The sequence below is a fragment of the Pseudopipra pipra genome, chromosome 1, assembly GCF_036250125.1.
Source record: "Pseudopipra pipra isolate bDixPip1 chromosome 1, bDixPip1.hap1, whole genome shotgun sequence".
In the NCBI taxonomy this organism is placed as follows: domain Eukaryota; kingdom Metazoa; phylum Chordata; class Aves; order Passeriformes; family Pipridae; genus Pseudopipra; species Pseudopipra pipra.
Genome location: NC_087549.1, coordinates 101124412 through 101140980, shown reverse-complemented (window position 1 = coordinate 101140980; position 16569 = coordinate 101124412). Strand labels below are relative to the sequence as shown.

At 40.8% G+C, this 16569-nt stretch overlaps 1 protein-coding gene across 9 annotated transcripts in view; it reads left to right on the top strand.

Annotated features, from left to right (window-relative positions):
• Positions 1-1296, top strand: part of LOC135420491 (mediator of RNA polymerase II transcription subunit 1-like) — a 33704-nt gene extending 32408 nt beyond the window's left edge. For all 9 annotated transcript variants that reach the window (XM_064668097.1, XM_064668107.1, XM_064668090.1 and 6 more), the window contains one exon: positions 308-1296. In XM_064668097.1, the coding sequence (XP_064524167.1) occupies positions 308-782 (475 nt within the window). In that variant the 3' untranslated portion in view covers positions 783-1296. The remainder of the gene's footprint in view (positions 1-307) is intronic.
• The last annotated feature ends 15273 nt before the right edge of the window (positions 1297-16569 follow it).

The window sequence follows — 16569 nt, the reverse complement described above, 5'->3', positions numbered from 1 at the left end:
ATATGTATATACACATTTCTCTATGTATATTGTACATACACAATTACCTACACAGAGGTAATTACGTACAGAGTCAGTAACTGGAAAGGACTCTAACCTTTGATTTTCAGTTTTCTGGTTATGCCAAATACTTAACAGTCTTATAAATCTTGAACAGTCCTTTATATTTTGAATAAAGAATTAGCAAGTCCTACTGCAGGGGAAAGAAGAAGCTTTCGGATTATTTCGTCTTTTCCAATGAAAAAATCCTCGAGAAGCCTCTCACAACTAATTCATTTATATCGCTGGAAATTTTTATAATCCACAGACGCTGCTCCTTGCGGAGGAGGGAACCGAAGGCCCTGGGACACAACGGGCTGGAGTCCCGCAAGCGCACCCCGCCATCCCCACATCCCGCCCAGACCTCGGCGGAACTCACAGGCCTCGGCCAGGCCCCGCCCCGCCATTTCACGGCCGAGCAGGTGCCCAGCTCCCCAGAAGCGGCCGCGCTGCGACGAGCCTTCCTTCTCCCCCGCCCGGCGGCAGATGTAGCCCTCCCTTCGCCTCGCCTCTCCGCACCGCTCACGCAGGCCCCGCCGGCCGCATGGCCGCTCACCTCAGTCCCTCACCGCGGCCGCCAGGGCACCTCGCCCCGCCGCTGCTCGCGTGCCGCCATCTTTACTGAGGGCCAACGAGCGCCGCTGCCGCCGGAAGCAGTCGGGCAGCGGCAGCCATGTTGGACAGGGGCAAGCCCCGCGGAGCCCGCAGGAGAACAGCCGTCATCTTGGCCAGCAGTGCTCTGACGTCAGAGCCCAAGGAGACCCTAGCGGCGCCATGTTTAGTGAGGGCGCAGCCCCTCCCGGAGGCGGGACAGGGCGGCCCGCTGGGGGCGCCAGGGTTTGGCCGTCGCTGCAGGGTCTGGGTGCCGGAGGGGGAGGAGAGCTTGCCGCTTCCGTGATCTCCCCTCCAGCTCTCAGGAGAGAGCGGAGTGTGGCTGCCCCCGGCGTCCCACAGCGCCGTGAGGTCAGCCCCGGAGGGATCGCGTTCCCCAGGGCACGGAGGTTTCGTCTTCTTCAGTCATAAACGGTGGAATTTTTAAAAAAATCTGCCTTGTTGGCTTCAGAATTCTCAAGGACTTTATGTGAGGCGTGTCCTTCAGCTATTCTCTACAAGATCTAGGTATTACAATGATAAATCTTTTTATTATGAAAGGCGCCAGCACGAGTGAAGTGTTGCATTGTTCACTTGGACTAGAGAAAACAGTGACATCCCGTTAACGTAAATACAATAGAATAAATAAACACAACATAAGCACAACGGTGTTTGTGCATGCTGAACTTGGCTTATGAGCATAAGTTCAAAGTCAGTTAATCTTCATACAATACACAAAACTTGAATTCAAGTTACTTGTTTCTCCAGAGCCTGCTGCGGTAAATGCCCTGTGTGCTGAGAGCTCTGCGGACCCTGAGAGGCAGAACATCAGGGAGGCCGATTCCTCATGGGACCACATTCACCCCACAGCCACTGCCAGGTGTCCCACTGGTGACATTCCTTACAACAGGGCTAGGGACACTGCCATGGACAACCAACTGCAGAGCCTAGCTGCACACTGCAAGTACTGAGAGATGAACAATGGTGATGGTGTGCTGCACTCTCATTTCCCTTCCTGCTGCTTTGCAAAAGGCCTGTCCTCCTGCCTGTGACCCTTCTTGGATGCTCAATGATGGTTTCATGCTCAGGTATGAGTGGCCAAGTAACCCAAATCTGTCCAGAGATGGATATGTCAGGGGACAAAATGACACTGGTGCCTCTGGATAGCCAAAAATGCATATCTGTTTCTGAGCAGTTACTATACATGTCCATGACTACTGATTTCATAGCCCAGTTCTGTCACTTCCACCTCCTGCCTGCCATTTTTTTAAACTGGTAACAATACTGACTATATGCACAATGCATCATGACTGGTCATAATGACACTGCTAAACTTGGGTTAATCCTTTGCTTGTTGTCTTCCACTCTGTCTCCTCAGCCTTTTGCTCTTTTGGAAAACATACAGAGGTCATGGCTCAGGGAAGCTGTAAGTTTCCCAGATTCACACTATCTCAGTTTAAATGTCTTACATTTTAGCAAACTCGATCATTCCAAACAGATGTTCAAGACAAGTCTTTATAATCATGAGAAACAATGAAGAAAGCTTTCTCTTATTAGTTGTGTGTGAATAATTAGGTGAATCATATTGTATACACGGAACAACATTGTTGGGACAGACTTGAAGACAAGTTGATTGTGTGCTGATGGCCTTGACAGGACTATTGACAGGGTTGAGGGTGAGGTGTGGTGCCTCAGAGTGCGGATGTTTTCCACACCTGTGTGTATTATGGTGACACTTTGTAAAGATGCCAAAAGATCAAAACAGGAGAGCAATATTTCACAGGCTAAACCCCAACAGTTTTGCACGATGAAGAAAAGTTACCTGAAATGGTGAAAAACATAGTTGACTTGTGACCTATTGTAAATTTTGTCGCTGGCATATCTAAGATTAAAAACTGTCTAATTTTAGGCTTATGGTACCTATTATACCAAAGGTACTTCTGGGACACAGACATGCCTGGCTCAGCAGTTACTCCCTGCATATCTGATGCTCTGGGAAGAGGTTCCAGAGGGGTCAGTACACAGTCATAGATTAGTCATAGCTTAGATTGCCAGAGATCATTACAAAGGAATTCTGTCAGCTTTCCTGTAGCAGTAAGGTTTGCCATTAAGCAATCACCCACGAGTGATCTCCATAATCGAAATGTGTGAGCATAGGGTCATAGGCTGCTCCTTTACACCTTTTTTACTGCACATAATGGCTCAGATAATGCATTGCTCCCATACAGATCATTATTATACAACCTTGTCTCTCAAACACAAATGGATGGCAGCAGCCAATGGATTTTGTCATAATGCACAAAGGCACTTCAAGATTTCAGGCTTTTTTGAAGGGTAGTTGATTACCATGGTCAGGACTTGCATACAGGCCACTCTGTGGGGTAGGATGCTTTCATTCTCACTAGAGCAATTTCTGTTGCTGTGTGCTGTTGCCTCTGGCAGAGTTGATCTAAGGCTTGTGAAAGGCCTGGAGCACAGGACTATTCACACTGTTCTTGAGTCATGCAAACATTACGGACTGAGAGCTATGTTTCATTGTCTCTAATTTTGGAAGTAATATAATCCTTTTAGAAATCACGGCTCTTAAATGGTATTTGGATAAATTTCAAGAACACTTATATCACTGTTTATTTGTTGTTTTATATAGTAAACAAGATAAAAACATAATGAAAGAGAGTAAGCATTTGAAACGTGAGGAGAATGGAAACCCTCAATATTTAATAAAGATGGCATATGCATTGTCACCAAACATTGCACAGTGTTTCTAAAAAGCCTTAAAAATGCATATTCTACCTATGGTCAGGTCTTCTTCCAGGTATGTGGTTCTACTGCCTTATCAAATTCTAGGCTGTTTTCCTTGAATGTTGTGAATAACAGGTCACTGGTAGGACTGCTTACAACAGCATCAAGAAAGGCATACTCATGCTCACATGTAGTCAATGTCTCTGTCCTGATCTTGGCTCTCTGCATTTTTTCTTCATGCAAGGGATGTTGGGGTTGTGTGCTGCTGGCTGAATATTGCGATAATAATACAGTGACCTCCAGAGTGTAAATCCTTTGCTTCCAGGCCTACCACAGAGAAGGAAACAGTGAGCTAACAGGTTAAGTGAAAGTCATAGGCTTAATGAGGTTTCAAATATTGCAGCTCACGGCACAGGAGACTATAATGACCCTAAATTAAACAAAAGGGTTAAAATAAACTTCTAGGATCAATGATTTTGACCAGGGCATGGTAACAAACATACACTTCTGTGTTTTCCTGTAATATCTCTCATTCAGGATATTAAGACAATTTACTAGTATAACCTTGTCACCCTCTTCTGATGAAGGTAAGTAATACATAAGAATTACTTCCCTGCTTTTGTGAAATCACTTCTCTCCTCTTTAATAACATACAATAATATTACCCAACACTTTGGGTCAAAATGTCTCATTTAATGTGAGAAGAAAATGGAAGAATATGGGAAAGAGCTAGAAATTCGTGAATATAACAAGGGTAAATGCCTAACATTCACTTTAAAGCACCACAGGAATCTTAATAATCCTTTTGCCATTACTTCTTACTCAGGTTTTTTCAAGGGAGATGATAGTTTTTTGCCTCTTCCTTCACCCGTATTACCAGAGCACAGAACTTTGATAATTAAATATTCAAACAGAGCAGTTTTCTTACTTGCATAGACATTACCATTTCACATCCTGGAAAAGAACCTTTCCTGTCTATTGCATGAACTGCCAGCAGTTGGGCTTAAATTGAATTGTAAGTGGAAGTGGTTAAGAAAAGGAATAATTTTTTTCCCCCCTCTGCTTCCTCCAGGCTTTCTTTGAACGTTCTCAGGGTTTGCAGTCTTAAAAACTGTACACTGCACTGTTGCATACTAAACAGACCAACAGGTACAGTTTATTTACACCAAAACAGTTCTCCTCTGTCATTTTCCTTGGTTTGGGTCTCAAATGAGTGAAATTTGTTGTCCCCAGAAGTAATCCACATTTTCATTCTGGAACTTTGATAACAACTCTACCATTGCAGAAAGGAGGGAATGGCTGAGATCAAAATGAGCTATGTGCACATCTCAGCTCAAAATTAATGTCAACAGAACAGAGTGTAGTATGGGACTACACTATTATTTTTATAATAAACAACAGAGAAGCAAGGAAGGAGTATTCCTAATTGTCTTCAATCCGTCGACATTGAGCTTTTCACAGTGTGAAATGCCATGTGAACAGAAAGAGGTTATGTCAGTAATGACAAGCAAATGTAATAAGTTCTACATGTTAGTTGTGTAACTGAATCAGGAGTCTATTGAAATTGTAGTATTAGGGATGAGTCTGACTGGTTTTGTATCATCAATAAATCAGGATCCCATAGCTTTCTGACTCAGATATCCTTAAATAATATTTTTCTATCTTATTGGTTACATTTTATGATACAGAACTGCCTTTTTTGTTTGTATAATAATTGATCATAATGTAGGCAAATATTTACAGTAAATGCAATTGTTCCAAGGAAAATGCTTGCTTACGGATTTCTGCAGTGAATTGCATCTCTATTCAATGTCACGCAGACTTTTTGTCACACTTGTGTTTCTTCAACGGGAGAGAAATGCCAACTTTTTTCTTTTGGCTAAGAGATGAATTGCCCTCTCTGTTTTTTCCCTTGTGTAAACTCAGGCAAATGATGAAAAACTGCAGGAATAGCAGCTGTACAATGCTGATCCAATTGTCTGAAGTGAAATAGAACTGCTAGAAGGCATAAAACTTGTGGAGTGCACTGATTTCCTTGGCACCTGAAACCACGAGAAAACAATTGTTTTGGTGGCAATGCATGGTTTCTGAAAGGCTGAGGTTATGACAAGAGTAGTTAAATGGTGGCTTTGAGTTGCATGTGGATTGTGAACAATTCCAGTACAGCATTGTATGCTGTACCTGCAGTGTATAATTGGTTGTTTGGCTGTGCTAGCACAAAGGTTGCTTGGCAATTCACATTCTCAGCTGAGGAAGAAGGTGAGCTGGCATTGCAGGACTTCTGGGGACCCAGCTATACACTGGGGATATCTCCCTTCTGCAGGGAGCTACAGCCCTCTACACGGACATTGTCACCTGTAAAAGGCTACCTGAGCTGCCTGAGGATGGCCCTGGTAGCTGACAAAAAGCAATTGTCCAGGAAAATGTATTGCTGGACATGGGAAAATGTTCATCATAGAATCATAGAATATCCTGAGTTAGAAGGGACACACAAGGATCATCGAGTCCACCTCCTGGCCCTGCACAGGACAGCCCAACAATCCCACCATGTGCCTGAGCATTGTCCAAACTCTCCTTGAGCTCCATCAGTTCAGAGCAGAATGTGATGTCAGCCAAAGAAAAATAAATGCACTTGGTAGTTGGTGAGATTTCAATAGAAGTTGAAGTATATGCCCCTTTATGCAAATACTTGAAGTATTTGTCCCTTTTTACCTTAAAACTGCTGCTGCAGCCAGGTGGGGTGTTAGACATTACTGCAACCGTCTCTGGTAGGGCAGTTGGGCAGTGACATTCCCTTCTCCTGGCTCCTCAAATGTGGTTTTACCGCTTCCCTGGGTTACTTTCTCAGACCTACAAGTATACAGATATGCTCCTCTTTCACAATTATCATCCCTGTCAGAGGAAGGTGCTGTCTTCAGTAGCAGGTACAGGTGCCATGCAGCTGAACGAACAGGGACTGTGACATTTAAACAAGATGAACCATTGCATGGGCATGTCTTGAACATTACTCACTAGTCTGGAAGAGGCTGAACAAGGCTACTCATAGCTACTCCAAATTTATTTCACAAGCCTTAACTATATACATTTACATGAAGTTACCCGCCTATACTTTGCCATTGTATCTTGCTCAGGAACAAATGCAGTTAATTTGACCCAGCAATCCACCATGTAAAGAAGTAACATTAGGTACTTTTTTCATTGAATTGTTGTGATCAGTATCTGTCACCCTGACCTGGGCTGAGAAGCACATGGCTATTCAGATAGTTACTGATTTCTGTGGGTTTGCACTCAGGATGACACAGTTCTCAGCATGCAGGATCACAGAGAAGGTGAACTTTCTCATCAGATTTTCTGCAGCAGAAGACTTGCTAGGTTTTTAAGAAAACTGAAACATCAGTGGTCATGTTACAAGCTCAGGCCCCAACTTTAGAGTAAAATCATGATACATTTTAGCTCATCCGAAAGCTGCAGTGAATGGTTCTATGAGATACCAGGCAGGCTTGGCTCATATTTTAAATAGCAATATGGAGCTTCGAAGTTCTTCAAAGTATTAGAAAAAAAGGGCTGCAAACTCTACTTCCTTTTTGTGAAATGAGATCACATCTTCTGCAAAACTGTGTGTTGTATTTTACCACTGACTCAATGTATCAACCGACTAATCGTGACTAAACAATTTTACAATTAATGCAACAATTATATAAGCAAAACCAGAATGAATTCAGCACCACCTGAAGGCTGGGAATAAAATTCCAGGTCAACACGACAGGCACTCCAAGTTACAGGAGATGAAATGTAAGGGAAACTGATGTGACGCAATTTGTGCACAGAGATGGCAAAAAGCTCTCTACAGAAATGGGCTACTTCATTTTATTTCTTCCTAAACCTAGATTCCAGTCATTTCTCTTTCTAATTCCCATACAGATATCAATTCCTCTGAGGAACCTATCTCGCTGCAATAGCTTTGTTCCAATAGGTCAACTCGTTTGAAAAATACATCTCAAAACAGTAACTGTGTTATAATTTTAATTATATAGCAATTCCAAACCGATCACATTGTTTATTTCAAGGTTTCAAAGTCTTACCTGTCTGTGGAATATTAATATCAAGGTCCATTCCTGTTATTTATAAACATGGTATAAACTGAAATTCTGTCAGTTCTGTTCCCAGAACTCTATAAAAATTGCACATTTAGAGTACTGTTTGGAATAATGTAACTAATTAAAACTTTTATTTTTGTGAATTATCATATTCCATGTTTGGCAAAATAATTTCCAGTTTATTAAAGAGATTATGATTTAATAATTTGACCAAGGAAAATCTGCAGGTCCTCTGAGAATCATCTTAGCACGTGTGGAATAGTTCCCTTTTTTTTTCTAGCAAGAAAGAGTGTATAGTGCTGAGGGTTACATTTTATCCTCATGCAATATTAGCTTCTGAAGAAAGTTCTCAGAATATATTAAGACATAAGATGTTATAGTCTGTGGTTACTTGAGAACATAAAACCTTGTCTTCTGTCATTCCTATGCCCATATCCCTGTGCAATGCTTACAGCTTCTTTTCAGAAGCTAAAACAACAGAGACAAACCTTGCTTCCTGATTGACTGATGGGGTAATGAAAAGTATTAGTAGTCCTTACAAACACCATTGATTTTTATTTTTTTTTAAATCTCAAATATTGACACCTTATCTTTGTATTTGAAACAAGTGTTTGTCTGTTTGATGTATTAAATGTAGGTAGGCATGTACACTCTGATACCTGTGAGCATTATCTGCAGACTCTGAGGAGCTCACGAGCATATTTCAAATTCATTTCAACAAGGGCACCAGGCAATGTTATAAGGATTTTGTAAAAATCCATCCCTTAGAATCTTGTAAGTAATGTCTTGGATATCCTACAGCCTGGCGTTCATAAAGCTTTCAACACTGGGTTGAGTGGCTGCATGTGTGTGAAGCTGCCAATATTCTCTCTTTCTCTGGGCTCTGGAATTTACTATTGCAATAAAACAGAAGCGTTCCCTTGCATACTAAACTGAAGTGGCTATGAAGAACAACCGTTGAAAGACCTCATTTATTTCATGGTTTCAGTTTAATTGACATCAGCATTCAGTCCTTTCTACTAGCCTATTCATTGTCTCCCTCTCCTGGAGGTTCAGTCTGGATTCAGTGTACAGCAAATTCATTACTGAACTGCAGCACCTTCCCTCTCTGAAAAGACAGGGAAAGAAGAAATCACGCTATAATTAAAAGAAAAGCAACTTTTCTCTTTTAAGTTTTGGGTAGTTCCCATAATACCCACAGCAAGTAACCCATACCACTTCCCACATCTCCCAGTCTAAGACTGTTGAGGGAGAATATGTTAAGAGGATATTTATCTCTCTCTCTGACTCCAAATAACCAGTGCCAGAGGCAGCTTAATACAAATATTTCTGAATAATTCATGAATGATTGATGGGCAAAAAATATTGCAAACAATGTCTTTTGGGCATATTATTTAATCAGCAGCAATAAAACTGTTCTTTTTGTAAAGAACATGAATAATTTATTTTAGTACTAAGGGATGAGAATTCCTGTAATGCTTGACTTTCGAGAATGATCCAACCAGCTCTAATCAGAGACTGGGAAACATGAACATGAGTGGTATGCAGTGTGCAAATATGTAGGCAATGATGAGAGGAAAATTATGAAGGGTCACCATTCCTTCCACAAGAATGGGGACCAAAAAGTGTTTGAAATTAGGATAAAAGAACTGGTGTGCATAAAATAAAGAGAGCAGGAAGGCAGATTTGGCTTGCCTCATTGAGGAAATAAAAGCAAATATTACCTGTAGAGAATGGGAGGGCATAGAACATGAAATGTAGCCTCCAGATAAATGCAATTTTACGGGAAGTGTTGGGGAAAGGATGTAGTAACATTTTTCTGTGGTACAGAAGTTATTTTTTAATACTGAACACACATTGATCCTGATGCTCTTTTTAGCATAGTGCAGACTCTGTGAGAAAATGGTCCTCCAAAACCTGGCATTTGGTATGTCTCTCCTGTTCATGGAACAAATCTTCTGTAGCTATCTCTGACATTTATATGATAGTAGTTGTTACTTGTGGGGATCACGTAGCCTTTCAGCTCAGTTGTGGTAGGGATGGTGTTGTGGAATAAGATGATTATTAACTCTAGGAAAACCACTAAGAAACTATTAATTTATTCTGCACTTACAGCTTACTACATTTCTAAAACATGTCAGAAACATGTTAGGGATTCTGCCACTGGGATTTCACAGCAGATGCCACATTAATGCTACAGATTATACCAGCATGGGGGCTTCTGGTGAGAGCAGAGACATTTGTAAGATGAAGCATGTTCGATATGACTTCTGTAGCTGAGAGCTTAGAAAAGGCCCTAATGCCCCACATTACCACTGGCTAAATGGAAAGACAGTATTGACAACTACTGTGGGCTTGGATTCCACATTGGCATCTGGTTAGGAATCAGTAGATTCAAAGTAGCTGAACCCAGTCAAAAAAGTGAGGTAGACAGTAGGTGTTCTGTTTCTACTCAGTTCAGTGAAAACTCCATAAAAGAGTATGGCGTAATAAACACTTGAAGAAAAGTACAAAGATCAGTGTTTACAGAGCCATGGTGTTGTCTACTCTCTTGTATGGTTCCAAATCATGGGTCATTTACCGCCACCACCTGCGTCTCCTAGAACGGTTCCATCAACGCTGCCTCCATACAATCCTAAACATCCACTGGTCAGATTATGTGACCAATACATCTGTTCTAGAACAAGCAGCAGTCACTAGCATTGAGGCCATGTTACTGAGAACACAGCTGCGTTGGGCAGGACACATCTCCAGGATGAAGGACCACCGCCTCCCTAAGATCCTGCTTTATGGTGAACTTGCCACTGGCTGCCGCATGAGAGGAGCCCCGAAGAAAAGATACAAGGACTCCCTGAAACAACATCTCAGCCTTGGCCATATTGATCACCATAACTGGTCTACTCTGGCCTCCAATCGGGAGGCCTGGAGACACACCATCTATAACGCTGCTGCTTCCTTTGAGAACGCACGCAGGATCACTCTTGAGGAGAAAAGACAACGCAGAAAGAACCATGTCCTGCAGAATACACCATCTACGGAGTCTTTCTGCTGTGCCTTTTGCAATCGGATATGTCTATCTCGTATTGGCCTTATTAGCCACCAGCGCGCTTGTAACAAATGTGGATAGAGCCTTCCTAAATCTTCGTTCGCGAAGCCTAGCCATGATATGATGATATGACTCAGTTCAGTGGACATTTGTTAAGTATTTAGTCCTTAAAATAAAAAAGAAGAAAAGTAGAAGTACTGTGTGAAAATATCTACAGAATCTAAAGTCCTGCAAAAGAACACTCTGCTACTAAATTATGTAAGAGTGTGTATCACTCATTCATTAAATATCAATAAATAATTTAAAAAATTTCTGTAATTTCAAATACTCCTGAAATTATATCCATTCCCCTGGGTTTTGTTGTTACTGGTTTTTTTTTTTTTGGTATATGCTTGTAAGGGGAGTTCTATGGGCTTTCTTCAGTTTAAACTCTTGATTTAAAAGTTTTCCTTTGCATTCATTAGCTTTAATAGAAAATGGAAGAACAGTAGATAGTGAATCATAATTTGACATTATTATCAGGAATGTAAAAAGAAAGATTCTTTAAAGTGAGAATATACCCTTTCTTTGGCAGTTTAGCTACTGGTTTCTGAATCTTCTTCCTGAGAGTACATAAGGTAACAGGATATTATGTCCTTCCCTTCACCTAGCTGTTAGCAGGTTTGCAAAAAGTCCAGGTCATCCCTTCAGTAGCTCTAGTGCCTGCAGGGTGTGGTAGTGAGATGTGAGCCTTGGATACAACTTTGGCTTTGCTGACCTTGGTTGAACAATTAATTGACTCAGTAGGCAGGATTTCAATACGTGCCCCAGCCAAGTGCAGGGCACAGCCTCGCCCTTAATGTACAGGTGTGGGTTGTTCAGTAGCATTTTATATCTGCAACAAAAAGAACCCTCTGTCAGATTTTTGTGAGTAATTGATATGTTACTCATTCTTTGCTGGATCAGAAGTAGTGGCTTGACCTTAAACATGTTTCCTTCCTGCTGTATACATTTTCCCACTGTGTAACTTTACAGATTCTGAAGCTAAAATAATGAGAATTTGTGTATGCATATGAAACACGTTTCCCGTAGGAAAAAATCACAACAAATGTACTTTAGAGTAAATGAATGAATGAAATTTAAGACTGATACTGCAAAATAAATTTGGACTGGCTTTTTTTCTTTTGGTGGGAGAACTCATTAGACTGTGAAAATTAATCACACTGTGCATAGTACCCCACTGGCAAACATTATTCATGGCAAAATAATTCTGTTGTTTTGAAACTTTGCATGTATACGGGATTGATTCAGTGTTTATTGAGATTTTTTGTTTGCATCTCATTTATGTTTATGCCTACCAGATGGTCTTTATTTGTCTTAGTATTTCTTAGGAATTTCTTTTTGTATCTTAGATTTGACTGTCTGCATGATGAAATTGTGAAAGAAGAAATTGAGCAATATTAAACATCACAGAGAAGTGATTGCTAGGCATAAAGAAAGCAAATTATGATTGCAAATAGTAGTGTAAGAGAAAAGCCTGAACTGCTCTGGATTTTGGTTCTAGGGATAAGATCCTTAAGCACAATGTTCCTAGTGTTGAATTTGGGGATTTAAAGTTAGGAAAATACTAAAGTAGATAATTTGCTAAGTTGTTGTTTTTTTTCTTAGTAGCAAGATTTCTTTTCTTAATAAGCCTTTAAAATCTCATTGCCTGTGACATTTACACAGAGAAGCACTGAGTGCCTAACATTGCATTATAAGCGTAACACAGGAGCCTTATAAGAAGCAATATCTTTCAATCTCTTTCAATCTCTTTCAATCTCTCTAACCCTTTCAATCTCTTCTCCTCAGAATAGTAGACTAGTTTGTATTAGATCCACTGAGTCATTGTTCAGTCCTCACTGTTGAGTGTTGCAGTGATCAGTGTTGCAAGTCGGCTTCTTGTATGAGAAGCAAATCTTGCCCCCTCGTTTATAGGAAGGGGCACTGACATCTGTAGTATTGTTTGCTTGGGCAATATTGATCTTGTCACCCCACCCCCTCCCCCTTCCTTTCCCAGTCTCTTCCTGGAATAGGAAAGGTGAACAATTTTGGAATCCATGAGAAATCTTTTATCATTTTACATAATAGAATAGCCTTTTCCAGTCTTTAGTGGCTGAAGCTTATGAACAGGAATTAGGTCATATGTCCTCAAAAAAATTTTACCCCCAGGGGATAGCAGAAAAGGTTTTGACAGATTTTCAGCAAAAGGATATCTTGCTATAAGATACCTTGATAATCATTCCATGTACAGACATAAAAACTGGCATGAAAAGATCCTGGGACTGTTAATCTTGCAAAATTCAGCTAATAATCTGATATACTCTTCATGCAAAGTCAGATGAAAATATAATTAATACAGCTCCATAAATATATATATAGTGAGAATAAAACCAAATAATAACCTTAGATAAACCCAAGAGGCAAAAATACTATCTCCAGAAGTCCTCTGTTTCTGTCTTGAAGCTAACTGAATTATTTTCTTTCAACTGTGAATCCGTAAGTCTCAAGACAGGATGCTGAAGGAAAGCTAAATTAAATTGAGTGTAAGACCATAAACCATTGTCTCAAAAAGACACAACGTGAATAAGAATTAGTTACATCACAACAAGTACATATATATATAACAGTGAATAGGAGGCTGTGGTACCAATTGCTTGGTAGAGACTATAAGAGGAAAATTATTTTCTGGTAAACTGAATTAAATCCAGAGTGACCAGAGAAGATGGTAGATGAAGTTGATGGTGAAAGATATCCAAAACCATCTAAATCTGTCTCCTTAAGTCATTTGGTAATGGCAATATTAACAGCAATCATGATTAGAAGTCTCTCACTAAAATAAATAGAGCTTTGCCTGGAGTCTCCACTTCTTTCACAGGGTTAAAAAAAACTTGCTATTTTCTCACCCAGGATATGGTTCCTCCCACTGGGAAGTTCTAAGGGGTACCTAGGAAGAATCAGAAACTGTCCTATGAAAGGAAGAAGGAGGGGAAAAGCAAAACTTTTTGGAAACCCTGAAAACAGACACCAGATATTTTGCCAGGCACAACAAAAAGAGCAGAAGTGTTGGGCAGCAGCTCTGATGACTGATTAAGGCTGTTGTATGTCTATACTCTACATTATTAAGAGCTGACAACCAGATAGTGATTGGTGTTAATTCAAGTTGATCTTTTCTATTTTAGATTTTACGTGTAATGTATTATCCAGGTTGTTTCCTCCGTAATTTGACACATGCGTAAGGATATCACAAGAAAAAAAAAGACTGATGACATTTCTGAAAAGATATATCTGGCCTTCAGCAGATAAAAATTTTACCATGCCTTTCTATTTCTTGAATCTGTATCAAGGTCTTGCCTCCTTCTCACGTGTTCAAGTTCTCCTGAACAAGTTTTCATTTTGTAGAGTCACTACTGAGACTGTAATTACACCTGGGTTGGGCACCATGCCTCACCAGCCTCAAGGCAACTCAAACCCATTGTTTTTGTGGGACCCAGTGGCAAACATAAATTACAGCATCCCTTGCCCTGCTGCAAACACTCCTTTTTTCCTGACCTCTTTCAATTTGAGGAGTATAACAACTGTCACAATTCTCTTCAGGCAGTACCTTTTCAATAGCCATTGGTGAAAAGCACTATATTTTAAGTTCTGTGCTTTCTTATATGGAATAATGTAGATTTTTCCATAATTACACAATCCTTTTGTAAAGTTCTTTCTCACAAATCTGCAGCTATGCCATTAAAGATATCCTTTAATATCTTTAAAGAGATTTAGGATAGGAGTTGCTTGCTCCACTTTAAATTAAAAGAAATACAGAAAAGAATGTGAATTCAGCACTGTTATTAGCTCAATAACATGAGTGGTATATACTTCATCATAAATATCTTTTCTTGTGTTGGAGTGGGCAACGATTTTTTTTCGTAAAAATAACTTCACTCTTTTGCACAGCTCTGTTCTGGCCTGTAGGTGTCATAGTCAGAATACGGATGAAATAGATAAATATTAGTCTACTTACATGAAATAACTTTATGAAAAAAAACGCTCTTTTTAAGTAACTACTGTCATTTATTGAAGCTTTGAAAGTGGAGAAACTACTCTAGTGTATAGACAAGCATACAATATATTGAATATAATTGCATGTGCTCTACCTCCGAAGATGAAGATTCTCAGGTTTCTCAGGTAAAAACAATTTTTCTCAAAATTCTTAACCTGAGGCCTCCAACTCTGAACTTGCCTGTCTTGATCCTACTCTTCATCCTTTCTTGCTTTCACTCTTGCTTCTTCTTAATATCTAACTCAGATAAGATCCAGAGAAGTGACTGAAAAGATTAAAAGAGCAGCATGTTCCTACACCCTTTGAAGGAGTAGAATGATGGATTGTAGGTGTAATAAGGCCACAGAATGAAGCAGCAGTGAATACTAGGGAAAGCTGCCTGAGCAAAAGGTGGCCTTCTGTGATGGAGTGACAGCAACAGTTGACCAGCAAATGTCATCTACCCAGACTTCTGTAAGACCTTCAACAAGGTCCCACATGACATCATTATCTCCAAATTGGAGAGACATGGATTTGATTGATGGACTGTTTGGTGGATAAGGATGGATGGATGGATGGATGCAACCAGAGAGTTGTGGTCAATGGCTCTATGTCCAGGTGGAGGCTGGTGATGAGTGGTGTCCCTCGGCTCTGTCTTGGGATGGGCACTCTCAATATCTTTATCAATGAAATAGCGGGATCAAGTGCGTCCTCAGCAAGTTTGCAGATGACATGAAGCTGAGCAGTGCATTTGGCACAACAGATGGAAAGATGCCATCTAGGGGGACAAGCTTAAGAAGTGGGCCCATAGGAAACTCATGAAGTTCAAAAAGTACAAGTGCAAGGTGCTGCACCTGGGCTGGGGCAATCCTAGACATGAGTCCAGACTGGGAGAACAATCCACTGAGAGCAGCCCTGTGGAGAAGAACTTGGGGGTTTCTGTGGATGAAAAGCTGGACATGAGCCAACAGTGTGTGCTTGCAGCCCAGAAGACCAATGGTATCTGGGGCTGCATCAAAAGAGGATTGGCCAGCAGGTCAAGGGAAGTGATTGTCACTCTCTACTCTTCCCTCGTGGTACTCCCCCTGTAGTGTTGTGTTCAGTTCTGGGCTCCTCAGCACAAGACATGGACCTGTTAGAGTGTGTGCACAGGAGGCCACAAAGATGATCTGCCAAATGGAGCACCTCTCCTACAAAGACAGGCTGAGAGCATTCGAGTTGTTCATCCTGGAGAGAAGTCTCCCTGGAGACCTTGTTGCAGCCTTCCAGTACCTTAAGGGGTCTTATAAAAAGTAGGAAGAGTGACTTTTTATATGGGCAGATAGTGATAGGACAAAGGGGTTTAGCTCTTTTTTAGGGTTTTAACCTAAAAGAGGACAGCTTTAGATAAGATTTTAGGAAGAAATTCTTTATTGTGAGGATGGGGAGGCACTGGCACAGGCTGCCCAAAGTCTTTGTGGATGTCCCACTCCTGGAAGTGTTCAAGCCCTGGTTGGATGGGGCCCTGGGCAATCTGGTCTAGTGGGTAGTGTCCCTGCCCATTTGTCAGCAGGATGGGAACTAGATGATCTTTAAGGTCCCTTCCAACCCAAACCATTCTATGGTTCTATGAAACACCTAAGGAACCTAGTAGTATCAAAATCTCATAGTAGGACCAATTCTCATACTCTGTTAAGTAGTTAAGGACAGCAAAGCTTAGATTTACCCAGTCTAACTTCAAGCCCTTTACTGGAGACCTCACTTGAAAACCTTCTCACATTGTATAATCGATGCAATGTTCAAGCATCTCCAGGAAAACACTGATCCACCCAAGAAGTCAAGTTCTCTCCAGCTGCAGGGAAAGCTAGTAGTGAACTCCTAACAGGTCACCCAAAGTCACATGAAGTAGCACTAAGCCAGTTTCACATTAAGATATAGTAGGATCTGATAACATATTAAGAGGCTGCTAATGTAAATGTCATTTAATCTACAATTGCTATGCAAACAACTTTGGTAATAGAGTACAA